General features: G+C 43.3%; 1 protein-coding gene across 2 annotated transcripts in view; it reads right to left on the bottom strand.

Moving 5' to 3' along the window:
* LOC147703742 (zymogen granule membrane protein 16-like) overlaps positions 1 to 13,896 on the bottom strand; it is a 203,889-nt gene extending 189,993 nt beyond the window's left edge. The window contains exons 1-2 of one of the 2 annotated variants that reach the window (XM_086932074.1): positions 13,781 to 13,896; positions 10,304 to 10,359 (exon numbers count right to left, since the gene is read on the bottom strand). In XM_086932074.1, coding sequence (XP_086788200.1) covers positions 10,304 to 10,358 — 55 coding nt within the window. In that variant the 5' untranslated portion in view covers position 10,359; positions 13,781 to 13,896. The remainder of the gene's footprint in view (positions 1 to 10,303; positions 10,360 to 13,780) is intronic. The other variant, XM_086932076.1, reaches the window with a different exon arrangement.
* Positions 13,897 to 14,351: the final 455 nt, after the last annotated feature.

Genomic DNA, 14,351 nt, shown 5'->3' with positions numbered 1-14,351 from the left:
TGAACGGAGAGTTGCTTGGCAACCAACTATCTTCTGGTCATACTGCCAGAAGCTGTAGTAGCATTCTAGCCCTCGACAGCCCCTATTTCCAATTTAAAGTGAGCCAGGGCGGGACGCACGCGGGGCGCCGGCGGCACGTTGAGGCGTGCCAAAGGCAAACCCGTCTGTGCCCGTCCGCGCCTAACCGCTGCCTGCTGCCCAGACCCCTGCCTGTTTCCTCCGAGACCTAATCACCATCCAGTCTACAGAAACTTTATGAGTACAAGGTATCATGGCACGGTTAAAATATTCTAGTATCGAACTGAAAGGCTAAATAAATTATATCTAGAACCTACTGAAAAGCAAATAGCAGACATACATAGAAATCTAGAAATTGCATGTTTAATCAGACCCTTCAATCTAAACCAACCCCTAAGTGCCCTTAGTCATGTTAAATCTACCACATCTAACCTCGTTAGGGCTATTTATTTGAACGCCCGTTCTGTCCCTAAACACTCGTTAGAGATTTGGAGCCTCCTAGATTGTATAGCTCCCGATATTTGTTTTATTACGGAGACTTGGCTACATGAAGATGCATCCCCCTGATGTGTACACTGCTTTTCCATCACAGTACAAGATAACTAGATTGGATAGGAAAGAGAAAAGAGGAGGAGGCTTGCTAGTAGCCTCCACTGAGGATTTAAACATCATAACTTTAGAAACCATAATCTCGAATCACATAGAACTATGTATTTTCAAGATAGAAAGCCTATCAAATGGCACCTGGAGAGGGGCCCTAATCTACAGACCCTATGGACCCAAAGAGGATTTCTCTGACAAATTGCTAGAGGCCATTGCTCCCCACATTCTGGCCTCCGATAATTTTCTTCTAATCGGATATTTCAACTATAATGCCGAGATTTTATCAAACACAGATACCGATCAACTGATCTCAAACATGAACTTGCTTGGACTGTGCCATCTGGTCACAGGCCCTACCCATAAAGCAGGCCTTTCACCAACTTTTTAGATATCACAATAGAACCCCCACTCCCTCTACTATGGTCAGACCATTACCTGTTAAAATGTGCCTTGTCTACCAAAATTGACCACAGAAACAAACTAATATCACGGATATCTTGGAGGAAAGTCACTCAAGCTCACTTTCCTAAACACTTTCGTGTAGACCACCCAGGTCAAGAAGTCAGTGTAAATCAAACAGCACATGACCTTGACAAAGCAATCATGATGGCATTAGACAAAAAAGCCCCCCTTACCCAGATCAAAATCAAGCCCAGAATCACTCCCAGGTTCACAGATCAACTAAAGACCACTAATTCCCTGTGTCAAACCGCGGAACGAAAATGGCGAAAGAGCAAAAACATGGATAATCTCAAAATTTACAAAGAAATTCATCACAGTTACATGAATGACATCAAATCGGCAAAAAAACTATTTCTGTTAAATCGAATAAATCAGGCAGAACATTCTTGTAAAGAACTCTATCAGATCTTGAAAGAATTTACAACCCCTACTAACCAGCCACTGATTTCCATTTCCCAGGAATGGACGGACTCGCTTTCTAAATTCTTTGAAGATAAAATGTTAGCCAATCACTGCTCTTTTCCATCACAACATAACAATTCTTATTCTGACGATGTGCCCAGCCTGTCTTCTGACCCTCTGCATATTCTAAATGATTTTGTCAAGTGTGACATAAAATCGGTCACTACTGCCATGCTAAGGATAAAGTCAGGCTCACCAACAGACCCAGTACCTCCTAAATGTTCCCTACTATTGTACCTTTGTTATTAGAAAACCTAACAAATCTATTCAATAAATCTCTTTTGGAGGCTGTTTTCCCTAAAATATGTTAAGCTGCCAGGGTCAGACCTATTCTGAAAAAATCGACAGCAGATCCAAATGTACTTCAAAACTATTGTCCCATATCCCTTCTCCACTATTTCGGCAAAATGTTGGAATCTCTCATAAATCAACAACTAGTGGCCCACCTTGAGACCCACAGACTGCTTGTCCCCTCACAGTCTGATTTTAGAGTGGCACACAGTACCGAAACGGCACTGGTCGAAGTAATGGATAATATCAGGTTGGCTCTGGACAAACATCAGTCAGTTTTTCTAGTCCTGCTCGACATATCTGCCGCCTTCGACACCATCTCCCACAGCATCTTAGAACATCGGCTGTGGGAGAATGGTGTCAGGGGAAATGCCCTTAAGTGGCTCCAAAGCTATCTAGCTGATCCAGTCACAGCAGTCCAAATGGGCAAAAATTTTTCAGATGAGAGACCAGCTGTGTTGCGGGTACCACAGGGCTCTATTTTAAGCCCGACCCTCTTCAATCTGTATATGACGCCACTGTCCAAGGTGATCAGACTCTATGGCTTTGACGTCATATCCTACGCGGACGACACGCAGATTCTGATCACCATTGGTGCAGACCATGCAGAAACAAAGCAGCGTTTAAAAAAAATGTATGTCCCACATCGACAAATGGATGCGTTCCAACTGCCTACAATTGAATTGAGGAAAGTCCGAGATCATGCTTTTTGGTATGGCTCAGAAGCACTGGTCTCATGACTGATGGCCCTCTAACCTCGGCCCCTGCCCAACTCCTAAACCAACAGTACGAAATTTAGGCGTCTATATGGACAATCAACTGTCTATGAAAAGTCAGATCAACCACATCACCGGCACTTGCTTTGGAGTGATGCGTAATCTACAAAAGGTTTTCAAATGGATTCCTATTGAAGCCAGGAAACCACTAGTCCAGGGATTAATAATAAACCATATGGACTATGGAAATGCTCTACTGTTCTCAATCAACAAAAACCTGTTGAAAAGACTCCAAACTTTGAGAGAATACGGTAGCTAGGCTGGTTCTCAAACTCCCGCCCAGATCTTCCTCTTAGCCGTGACTAAGATCCTTACATTGGCTTCCAGTAAAGAAGCAAATTCTTTTTAAGACCCTCTATCTGATTCACAAGTACATGTATGGAAGGGGGCCTAATTACTGGTCCAATAAACTACACTGGTACCAGCCTAGCCGGGTACTCAGATCCAGCAACACGTTGTTCCTTACCCACCTAAGAATTCGCACTGCCAGAACAGGAAGACTGTCTTCCTCCTTTCTCACTCCGGCATCATGGAATAAAATCCCTGCCTACCTACGTACCATCACCGATCATAACCGTTTTCGTAAGCAGCTGAAGTCATGGTTATTTGATGGTTAAGCCAGTATCTAATCAGAGCCGTCTGCAAGCGCCATGAGACTCTCGAGTGATGTGCTGCGCTATACAAATGTCCCTGATGATAAAGACTGACTTTCACACGTCAGATGGCTTCTTCTGACCAGTTGCTGGTAATTATTTTACCACTTTTTCTGGCTCGAAAGTGAAGGCATTTTGTAACTTGACCCTATCGGCACTGGGAGTAAAAAAGCGTGTTAAAGGTGAAGGCTCAAAAAAGTATTTCCAAAAATGTAACAGCAACATTGCAATGCTGTGTGGCCCATTATGAGACCACTCATATGGAGGAGGTAACAGGATCCACAGTAAAAAAAATAGCTATGGTTTTGCAGGTGTGCTGTCACCTACCCACCCTGCGGTCTACACCTTGTAATGAGTGATAACAAGGTTTAACACTTTTACCTCTGTTCAGAGCTGCAAAACTCAGACTGTGCGGTCATTTCACATACACATTCTGCCAGGATTAATGTGACAAAGGTTGTGCTGGGTAAAAGTGTGATATTTTCTCCAAGTTGGAGTCCCAATGTAAGCACAAATAATAGGACTGTAACCTACATTACATATTCTAGTCTTATATTTGTTAATATATGCTCCTAAAAGGCATTGCTAGACCTCACACAACCTCCCCCCACACACTTAATGGGAATCCCTCATTAAGCAAACTTGCTATTTAAATAGCATTTGTGTGTTTCACAACCCCACATCTTTAGCACGTTGATGTTGCTGACCAGCACCCCCACTCTTAAAAACATTCCATCACCATTGGCGGTTAGAATCACATTCTATGCAATTGGGGCAATAGTGCATGTGAGTACGTAGCACACTGGCAAAATAGTATTTGGGACAAAATTATTGGATTTCCTAAAATTGAAAAGCTGGTTTTGGTGACCAAAGACACATTGCAAATCTGAATACGTTTTTGGGGTGCTTGAGTTTATTCAACCGGAAGGGAAAGTTGACATTGAGAACAAAATATTTTTCATTTTCAGAAGATGACAAGCTTATATGTGGGAACAAACATTTTGTAGGTCAATATTTTATTTTAAGCAGATATATTAAAAGGTATTTCTTGGTGCAAACATTTCCAACCTGTAGTGACAGTAACTTCTAATCTGTGGAAATCATTGTGAACTGCTAAAGGCGGAGCTACACCCAGATTTATTAAGTAGGGATGAAGACATACCCATACAGTGTCTGCAATGCACAATATGAAACCAGAGAGCCTGGTATAAGTTTCCTCTTCAACAAATAATGTGCCCCTAACCTCGGCAGTAACCAGGTAAGAAGACTACAATCATGAGAAATCATACGGACCTACAGAGCTTCAAAGCTTTTAGCCTACTAAAACCCATAAAGTGCACATCTATCTATCACACTATCTCATCCACCACACTACTATATTTCATAACTCGGTAACCGCACCTCAGTGGCCATATTGCACAACATGGGAACACTTTCCACAAAGGATCACAAAATAAAGACACCACCTGTCCAACCACACACCCTACATGGATTAGCTTGCTGACCATGTAGGTGAGTGCTTCAGTTCCCCACACTCTGTACTTCTGCATTTATATAAATATTTTATTACAACCTGCCTCCTTATCAAACATAATTCCACAACTGTACCTTGAAATGCCTGAGTTCATGGTGTGCACTGTACAAAAATCTCTCTTGACAGATTATACATTTACTCCAATCATAACCTATGCCACATGTATGGTGCTCATGAATTGCCACATAGTTCATTAATATAGCATTGCCATCAGGGATGGTGAGAGTCCATGATTGTTTCATGTTCAAAAGTTATCACTTCTAAAATTGCCTTTCAATGTAGTGATATAATCTGATGTTCATATGAAATGCTTCTGCATGTAGAAGAAATAAACGTGATAATTTTTAAAAAAAAGATTCCATTGTATGTTTGTATGACTTCTGTGTCCCTATTGCACTACTTTCAAATCTTTGCTCGTGCGAGGCAGGGGCCACAAACCTAAGCTTGGGCCATGTTCAGCTCTCCCTGTTGGTATATTGGCCTTGTTTACACAAGAAAATATGGCCACTACAGGGGTGAGTACATTTATAAATGGTATACATGTAAAGCAAAGTGTTAAGCCTTATATTGATTGTGCCATAAGATTAACACATCATTTTAAACTCCTTCCATTATATCATTAAATTAAAGCATCGTTTTACTGGAATTTTTTTTTTAAAGAAAACACCTCTCTGAAGTTTTCCCTGGACACAAACCGGAGCCAGGAAATCACTTTTACATTTCTCCCATTATTTCATTAAAAGTTAATAAAACAACATATAATATTATGTTCCTGGGTCCGTTTTGTGGTCAGGAGGAGCAACTTGCACGGTCGATGTCAGCCACGTCGCCCACCCCAGATAGACTTAAATAGCCAGCGAGAGCAGGTGGTTTGTATGAGGGTGGACAAGCACAGACTAGAAACCTGAAAAGGCCTAAAAAATAAACCAAACGACAACAATAGGGTACTACAGTGAACGTCAGCCCTCGAGCTCGAATGTCGCTGAGCTACCGGTGGCTCGCTATCGACCGGTAGGAGACCCCTGTCCTGGTGACATGGTGACATTTTCTTACTATGACTGTTATTTCATGTTTCACCTGTTTTGCATTTCAACCTCCTCAATGATAATGCTTTTTATGACTTTACCGTCATTATTACCGTCTGAGGCAAGTGACTGTAAAATGCATCTCTTGTCTGAGCATAAGTGGCAGCTCTAGTTCTGAACCTAGAAGAACAGTCTAAATTAAGGGAAAGACCTGTGTCTACAGACTACACAGTATGAGTTCTTTGTAAGCTTTATTTCCTACTCTGAACCCTCCAAGTAAACCCTCTGTCAAATATATGCCTGCAAATCTATATGGCAGGAGCAAGTGAACGTGAAAAGAGATGGAAAGTCGACATGAGGAAGGATGTTAGATGCAGCTTGAAAAATGTCAACTGTCCAAAGTAAAACTGCATATCTACAATGTGTGAACTGTGTGTAAAATCTATGCTTTTTGTAGATGAATTTAAAACGCTGTGGATGAGTAGACTGGTCAAGCACATCATAAAAGTACTGGAATATTTCATGAATGCCTTTTCGTATACACAACCTAAGATTTAGGATTAGGATTTTTTTTATAGAGCGCTCGAATGCCGAAGCGTCTTGGCGCTGAGAGGTGAGATAAGGGATTTGGACGGCTAAGACTGGGTTTTAAGGAGGTGGAAACAGCCGTGTTTTGAGTGCCTTCCTGAAATTAAGCCTGTTGGTCATTAATCTCCAGGAAATTGGTAGCTGGTTGCGAATCCTAGGAGTAGAAATGAAACTGGCATCCGAGGACCTGAGGTTTCTGGTGGGGGAATATCAGGAGAAAAGATTCCGAAAGTCGGCTGGCCCTCCGCCGAACAGCGTTTTATGAATAAGGCACAGGGCCTTGAACTCCGACCTTTGCCAGATAGGGAGCCAGTGCAGTGACCTAATAGCAGCAGAAGGTGTGTGTCCTTAAGAGATGTAGTAACCGAGCAGCAGCGTTTTGTATAGATTGCAGATTTAGCCTCTCAGCTTTATCAATGCCTATATATAGCGCATTGCAGTATTGAGCCACGAGAGGACGAGGGAAACTACCACAGATTTCCTTAAATCCTGTGGGATAAAAGGGAATATCTTCCTGAGAAGCTTCAATATGAAGAAACAGGAAGAGGTCACGTTATTGATCTGGGCTGAAAAATTTAGTTGGTCGTCAAAAATAACCGTAAGGTTCTTGACTTTATTGGATGGAACCGGACCTTGACCTTCCTTTGCCCGCCCACATGTAGCGTTCCATAGGGACGGCCCCCTGCCAAATTCCATCACCTTGGTCTTATCAGTATTGATCTTCAGATAGTTACGACTCATCCAGCTCATGATATGGGTCATGCAGGCATGAAATTTGACAGCATTGGCCTCAAACTGTGTGGATACGGAGACGACAATCTGTGAGTCGTCAGCATAAGAAACTAACGAGAAACCATACTCTTTTATAAGTTCAGCAAGTGGAGCAACGTATACATTGAACAGTGTGGGTGATAGTGCCGACCCCTGTGGCACACCACACGGTATGCAAAAAGCTTCGTATTGCATATTATCCCAATGTATACCTTGCTGTCTAGAGGCCAGGAAAGAAGAGAGTAGGGGCAGAGCCAGTTCCCCAATCCCCACGGCACAGAGACGCCTTACTAACACTGTGTGATTCACAGTGTCAAATGAAGTCGAGAGGTCTAAAAGAATGAAGATGGCTCTGCCCCCTCCATCCACCTGTCTGCGAATTTCCTCAGTTGCCTTGGTTAGGGTGGTCTCGGTCGAGTGACATGACCAGAAGCCATGCTGGCTCGAATCTAGACAGTTGTTAGTATCTAGATATCGCATTAGCTCCTGATTTATCGACTTTTTGAGGATTTTAGCTGTGACTGGCAGACAGGAGATAGTTCGATAGTTCTTCACGTCCGTGGGGTCTAGAGTAGGTTTTTAAAAAATGGGTCTTATGCAGGCTGTTTTCAATACCGAAGGCTATATTTCCGAGTCAAGCACTTCGTTATGGAGAGGGGTTAAATATGTACTAATCGGCCCAGAGACCAAGTGTAAGATCGTTGGCGGACACGGGTCATGGGGGAACCAGATTTGATGGAGAGTAACATTTTACTCACTTCTATTGAGGTGAGGGTGCTAAAACTTGCTAATCGGCTGTGAGGTGCTGAGACCTCCAGTGCCACATTAGGGTCATTTTCAGCAGACTACCTGTTATTGTGGAGATCATCATAGATAGATTGCACCTTGGTTTGAAAAAAAATCGCCATTTTATTGCAGAATGCTTGGTCAGGTTTAAATGTACTGACCTGTTGGGGTTGAGATAGCACTCGGACAGTTTTAAATAGTTCCTTAGAGGAGTTTTTGGCTGCCTCAATTCTTGCGGTATAGTATTGTTTTTTGGCTTTGATGATGTACGGTCAGGTTATTTGACCACATTTGGTTCTCTGCTCCTGTCTCCCCTATGGAGACAGAGTTGTGTTCAGTTCATCTGAAACAGCACATTTGCAAGATGGCCATCTCATGATCTCAACATCTATTATGGTACATGACCGATTGAGCAAGAACCCCTCACAATCTGCTTTCAATGTCAGGGGTCCCCTCTACTGTCTCATTATTTTCACATAATTCCAAGCTGGCATTATTATTTGTTTCCCTATGGCTTTTGATGTCTGATAGCTTTATCTGTTTAGGTGCCCTCATGTCATCAATCCTTCAAAAAAGTACTTTAAGAAATAGGGAGAGAGACTGGGCTTTGCTTCACCCACTTCAGTCTTTATTTGACCATGTGTTTTTCATGGTTTCACGATTCATAAATGGACTTTCTTTGGCTTTTCATGGATGCCTTAATTTCCCATTTATGTTCTGAGTGGGCTTTTGTGATGGGGCTCATGTAGACCTTTTGGTAGATTTGAATCAGTCTGTTCTTTGATGTACTTACTTTCTTGACACAGTGCCAATGTAATTGATGTTTTATGGACATTTGGTATAGGGAATTAGGGAATGAATGCTGTTTGAATGGATTCGACTTTCATCTAAACAGAATGCTACTCACTAATCACCATTTCTTTCTATCTATTTAGCTTTGTTGACATGATAACATGCTGTTGGAGTTGCAGTTTTTTTTCATCACAAAGTCAAGGCATGCAGGCACGCATGCTGACCTTTGCCAAAACTATTTACTAAGGAATACCAGCCTATGAACAACTTTCAAGTTTACACTTACAATGCAACTTCATCTGTTGAAGATTTTTCATAACACTCTTCTTTGAGGCTATAGCTTACTCCTGATAAAGCCGCCTGTTTAGGAAAGGAGCCCTAGGCATTGCTTGCATATTGTTCTAGCCCAAAATGCTGCTTAATTATTGTGTTTTTTCTTCTATGGCATGTAGGGACAATGCACACAATGTTGCCTAGTTATTATCGAGCACTTAATCTAAGAAAGAAGCAGACGTTTTGGCATTGCTATTGCTTGTCTGCTGTAGGGTGGTGCACTACACAGACAATAAGACTGATTTAATCTCTACTACTATTATATAGAGAGAACACAAACCTTTGAGCCAGGTAAACTCGGGAACCACAGCGCCAATCCACACACCCGATACATCGTAGAGGCGGACAATTGATCAGCAGTGAAGTGAGGATCGCGGGGGGAAGCGGCGGCTCAGGTGCGTCATGACAAGGAGGAGCTGCGGACATGGAGCGGCGGTGAAGTGAGGAGCGCGGGGAGGAGCGGCGGCTCAGGTAAGGTCAAGGGACACATTGGAGTCGGGGCGGGAGCGGGTGCGCACAGAGGGACGGGCGGGAGCCCTTACTGCATGCAAGCCTAAAGGGACACATTGGAGTCGGGGCAGGAGGGGGTCGGGCGGGAGCGGGTGGGCACAGATGGACGGGCGGGAGCCCTTAGTGCACGCAAGCCTCAAATGTTGCCCCCACGCCCCTTCTGCCCTGGGCAACGCTGGGGCGGGCTGCTAGTAATACATAAGGGTAAAGGTTGGCAAGGTGGAGGCAGAGGCCTCATTAGAGCACCTGGATGCACATGTACTTCCAGAGCACCAGCAGAGTCTGGAAGTGACACTATTGTGACATAGTTTATTGCTAACTAGCTCAAAGACTACACACTGCAATAAAATGGACACCACTAGCTAATATACCACTGGCTACTTAATGGAATAGCTTTTCTATTACTGGTGAATCAATGTTTATAAATAATCTACATAATCTTGGACAGTTAATTTTGTAGAGATGTGTCCCTGCTCCTTGTTTGATAATACTGGGATCACTAAGAAATAGGATGAAAACCAGTACTAACTGCAGTATGAATCAGTGGGAATGCACATATTTGAAACCCTATACTGCTCTTTGCCCCACGATATTGGCTCTGTGATGTGTGTGACCGACTCAAAGATCCGGGGCTGCCTGTCGACTAAACCCCTGCCCTCCAAAGAACAAGACAGTGTAAGAGGAAACCAGTATACTTACTCTCAGAAGATAGCACTGGAGACATGAGCAGGGCGAAGGCCACAAGCGCGTACATTCTGTGGAGACAAGAAGGAGACCAGGGTTAGGCTGGGGACAGTTCCACAGCACAGTGGCTCCAGGAACCTGCCTAGGGTGTGAAAGCAACTGTGGCACCCTCCACAAGACTCATTGGGCAATTGATGCTGGCCACGGTTAAGGGAATTTGTGAGTATTGAAAGGGGTTGTAGGGTTAGGTGAAGTGCCTGGCACATTCCTGCTTTATCCTGCTCTCTTCCTTACAGACTAGTTAGAGACCATTTACCTCCTACCTTCTTCATGTTAGTATTTAGGGCAGTAGGTTTAGCTATTTAGGTCACCTTTGGTAGAAGAGTGACTGGAAGTAAGTTTGCCCGGGTAGGACAGGTTATAGGCTGCAATGAGATGAGGAGTCACTATTTGGGCTGTGTTGGGCAGCCATGGTGCAGTCTGTCCAGCTCAAGGTGTAGGCTGCAGGTGGGAGTATAAGTGAGATTCGTCAGTACCTGTGATGAAAGAAGGGGGTCAGGGATAAAAGGTGAAGGATAGCTGTAAGTATGAGCAGTTTGAGTGGATTAGCACGTGGATGGAAGAATGACGGTGGCTGGTCGATGATATGAGTTTTTTTGGTGGGCCATTGTTTGGGGTTTAGGGAGACTTAAGAGTGGGGGAACGATAGGAAAATGTATAAGTGAGGTACCTTTTAAATTGTTACTGTTTGGAATTTACTGTTTGGTTTGCAGACCTATCCTAATTAGTACCTTTTTGTACTTTATGTATGGGTGTGTGGTAATTAGTGCTATCTTGCCTGATGTTGCCCATTAATTAGGAGAGTGGGTGATGGAATGATGCTTTGATCCTGATTCACTATAGTAAGTACAAATGTTTAGGTTTACTCGTGTGTAGATTGTTTACTACACCAAGGTGTAAGTCTATACTTTTTTGCTATTCACCATTTCCAAGTGTAGATTTGCACCTGAATGTAGACTTACATATCTCCAGACCCTCAGTTCAGTGGTTGGCGACATTAAAAACAGAATTTACTGGCGGGAGGGGGGCTGCCTTATGTTTTCTCATTTGTTTGAGGGGGAAACTGCTCTCCTTACCCTAATGTTCCTGGGCCTTCCAGCTTCAACCCGCTGAGGAAGTCCACTACTTGCAGCTTAAGCACTGGGCTCTTCAACCGCAGCTGCGGCAGGCCGCCACCAGGGATTTACTTCTCATTGAGAAATTTGCCCAGTCCGGGGTTTCTTTAAAGGGAACCATCTCCTTCCTCTGCTCCCTCATACAGGCGCGGGGTTCCCCACACACCCTGTGACACCAAAGGTTCTGGGATGCACTCTTGGACACCCTACTACAGAAGAAACAATGGTCCTCATTACATAGGGATATTCCCAAGTTTAATGGCTCTATGTTTTTAAGGGAGGCTCACTATAAAATTATGTATGAATGGTACCTATACTCCCAGAGGCTTCACACCATCTTCCCTAATGCTTCGGACAGGCGCTGGAGGGGATGCGGGCAGCTGGGTGACTTTAGGCACATCTGGTGGGATTGCCCCCACATCAAGCCCTTCTAGAAGGAGGTTCTAGCACAAATCAAACAGATCTTGGGTCACCTGCTTCCAGACACGCTAGAACACAGATTCCTGGGGATCAGGGATCCCAATCTGAAGCACCAGACGCCACGGGACCGCTCAGTAATGTGGCCCCGCCTCGGGCGGCCAAGATAGCAGTAGCGGCAGCTTGGAGGAAAGCAGAGACCCCTTCCCTCACACAATGGCACGTCAGATTGTAGCGGGCATTGGCGATGGAGAGAATGTCAGACATTGTAGAGGACGCCCATAAGGAATTTGATTATAAGTGGGGTCTCCTGGCAGAATACTTATATGAGGCATTGCCCCTGTTTGCATATGTCCGAGGCTACGAGCTCTCCATCTCTTTCATATCCAGTACTGCCATTGGCTCTCTCGAAGTGGGGAAAGGACTTCAAGTACAGAGGTGTTCCTTTTTCCCAGGACAGTGACCTTCAACAGCAACAGTAGGTGATGTTTCTTTATTGACCATGACACATTAGTTTAAGTTCTCATGTTTTTATGTTCTACGGGGGCGAAGGTTGACCGATAAGGTTATTTTTTTAGGATACGCCTATTCCCAGTCCATAAGATCTGTTAGCACACTGTACTGTTCGGCTGATATTATGTATTGGGGTCTCCTTCCCATATATGTTGTTCTGCATTTCTGTTTATGCCTATATCTTTGAAACCAATAAAAAGATATTTGACAAAAAAAACAGAATTTACTAGTATAAAGTTACTACTAGTAAGTTTTTGCACAAAGGCAGTGTTCTTGGCCACTGGGGCATTGAGCTTCCGAAGGGAGAGTGCAGTGAAAAATAATACATTTTATAAATTCTTGGGTATGTTACAAATATAATGTAAAATCAAAATGTAACTAAATGTAAAATAAATATTATTACACTACAGCAGATGCACTAAAATGTTGCAGCACATTAACCGATCAAATTAAATGTTCAATAGAAAATTAAATGGTTAAAGCATATTAATGTAATTTATCAATATTATTTTATCAACCTCATAAAATAACACCCATACTAGCATTTTAATATTTAATACATTTTTAGTCAATGTAATTAGAATGGTGTGTTTTTGTTTTAATTCAAATAATTGTATTTTTTATTTAAATTATCTTTAAACATAAACTAATCAATATTAGAACATTGGAATGTTGGGAGCTCCATTGAAAACAATGGAGTGCTCTGGGCTTATAATGGCTGGTATAAGCCTGGAGCTCCAACATTCCAATGTTTCTTTGTTCACTGCTCTGGCTGTGAACAAAGGCTTCAGGGAACCTGAGGGGATTCCAATCCCCTCACGCTCCCAAAAGGCTTTGTTTTTTTTTTGTTAGAACATTCTGTCCTCTAGTGGCAAATGTTCTAATAGCCTTATAGCCCTTCGTAGAGGGCTATACCACTATTAAAGTCCCTCTCCCTTGTTAAAGGCCCTCGCCTTCGGCTCGGGGCCTTTAACCCTGGGGAGGGCCTTTAATACCTGGTATAGCCCTCTACAGTGGGCTATAAGGCTATAATATACAAAGAATCTAAAGCATTCAATTTTAAATTTAACATACCTAATAATATATATACACTCACCATCACTATCATTTGCCAAATAATCACTTTGATTTAACTGCTCCCCGTCCAGAGTGAGCTGGCTACTCTGGCAAAGTTCGACATTTGAATGCTGATGTTCTCCTCTGGCAATTCACCTCCATCCCTCTAACATGGAGAGGGTTTTCTGGAGCTTCGAGTATGGGTGAGAGTTCAGATAACTCAGCAAGTTCAGTGAGTTTATGATCTCTCAGAAAGCTAGGTTAAGGACAGCTGAAACTGCTAATAATAATCCTGCCATACTGTAGTGGACAAACGAGGCATCCATCTTACCTGGTGCTGGGGGATATTCACGCTCCTTGTAGAGATGCCAGGAGTGGGTTTGCTTCAGTCTCTCTCTTTCCCTCCATCTCTCCTTATATCCTGGCTCCCTGCTTTGAAGTCTGCCTGGTAAACAGATGCTTATCAGAAGGTATCATATGAGTACCCAGGCCCTTTTAGGTACACGGAACTACTTCCAGAGTGGACAATGGGGCCTTTCATTGGAACCTGAAACTACTTTGTCCCATGAGTAGTGGCAAACAGGAGAACTGTGCCTCACCCACAGGATCTGTACAGTTTATAGTATGGAGAGACAGGAGGGCAGCAGGCAGGATAGCCATTGATGGGCTTAAATGAATGAGAAATTATAAGAAGATAATTGCACAAATATTTGCAGAGAGGGAGGGCGGCTGATTAGAGAGTGATAGATGAAAGTATACCCACCTGGCACACAACTCAGGTTTACAGCCAGCAGTGTGTGTGTGGGGGCTGCTGGGGTTCCTGGAACAGCAACATCAAATAGGACGACTGGAAGAGAGTTTGGGCCAGATGTATGAAACTTTTTTGTGTTCACAAAATGTCC

Source organism: Lissotriton vulgaris, chromosome 7, assembly GCF_964263255.1.
Source record: "Lissotriton vulgaris chromosome 7, aLisVul1.2, whole genome shotgun sequence".
Lineage (NCBI taxonomy): Eukaryota > Metazoa > Chordata > Amphibia > Caudata > Salamandridae > Lissotriton > Lissotriton vulgaris.
Note: the sequence above shows the minus strand (reverse complement) of the source record. Positions and strands in the feature narration are given on the sequence as shown.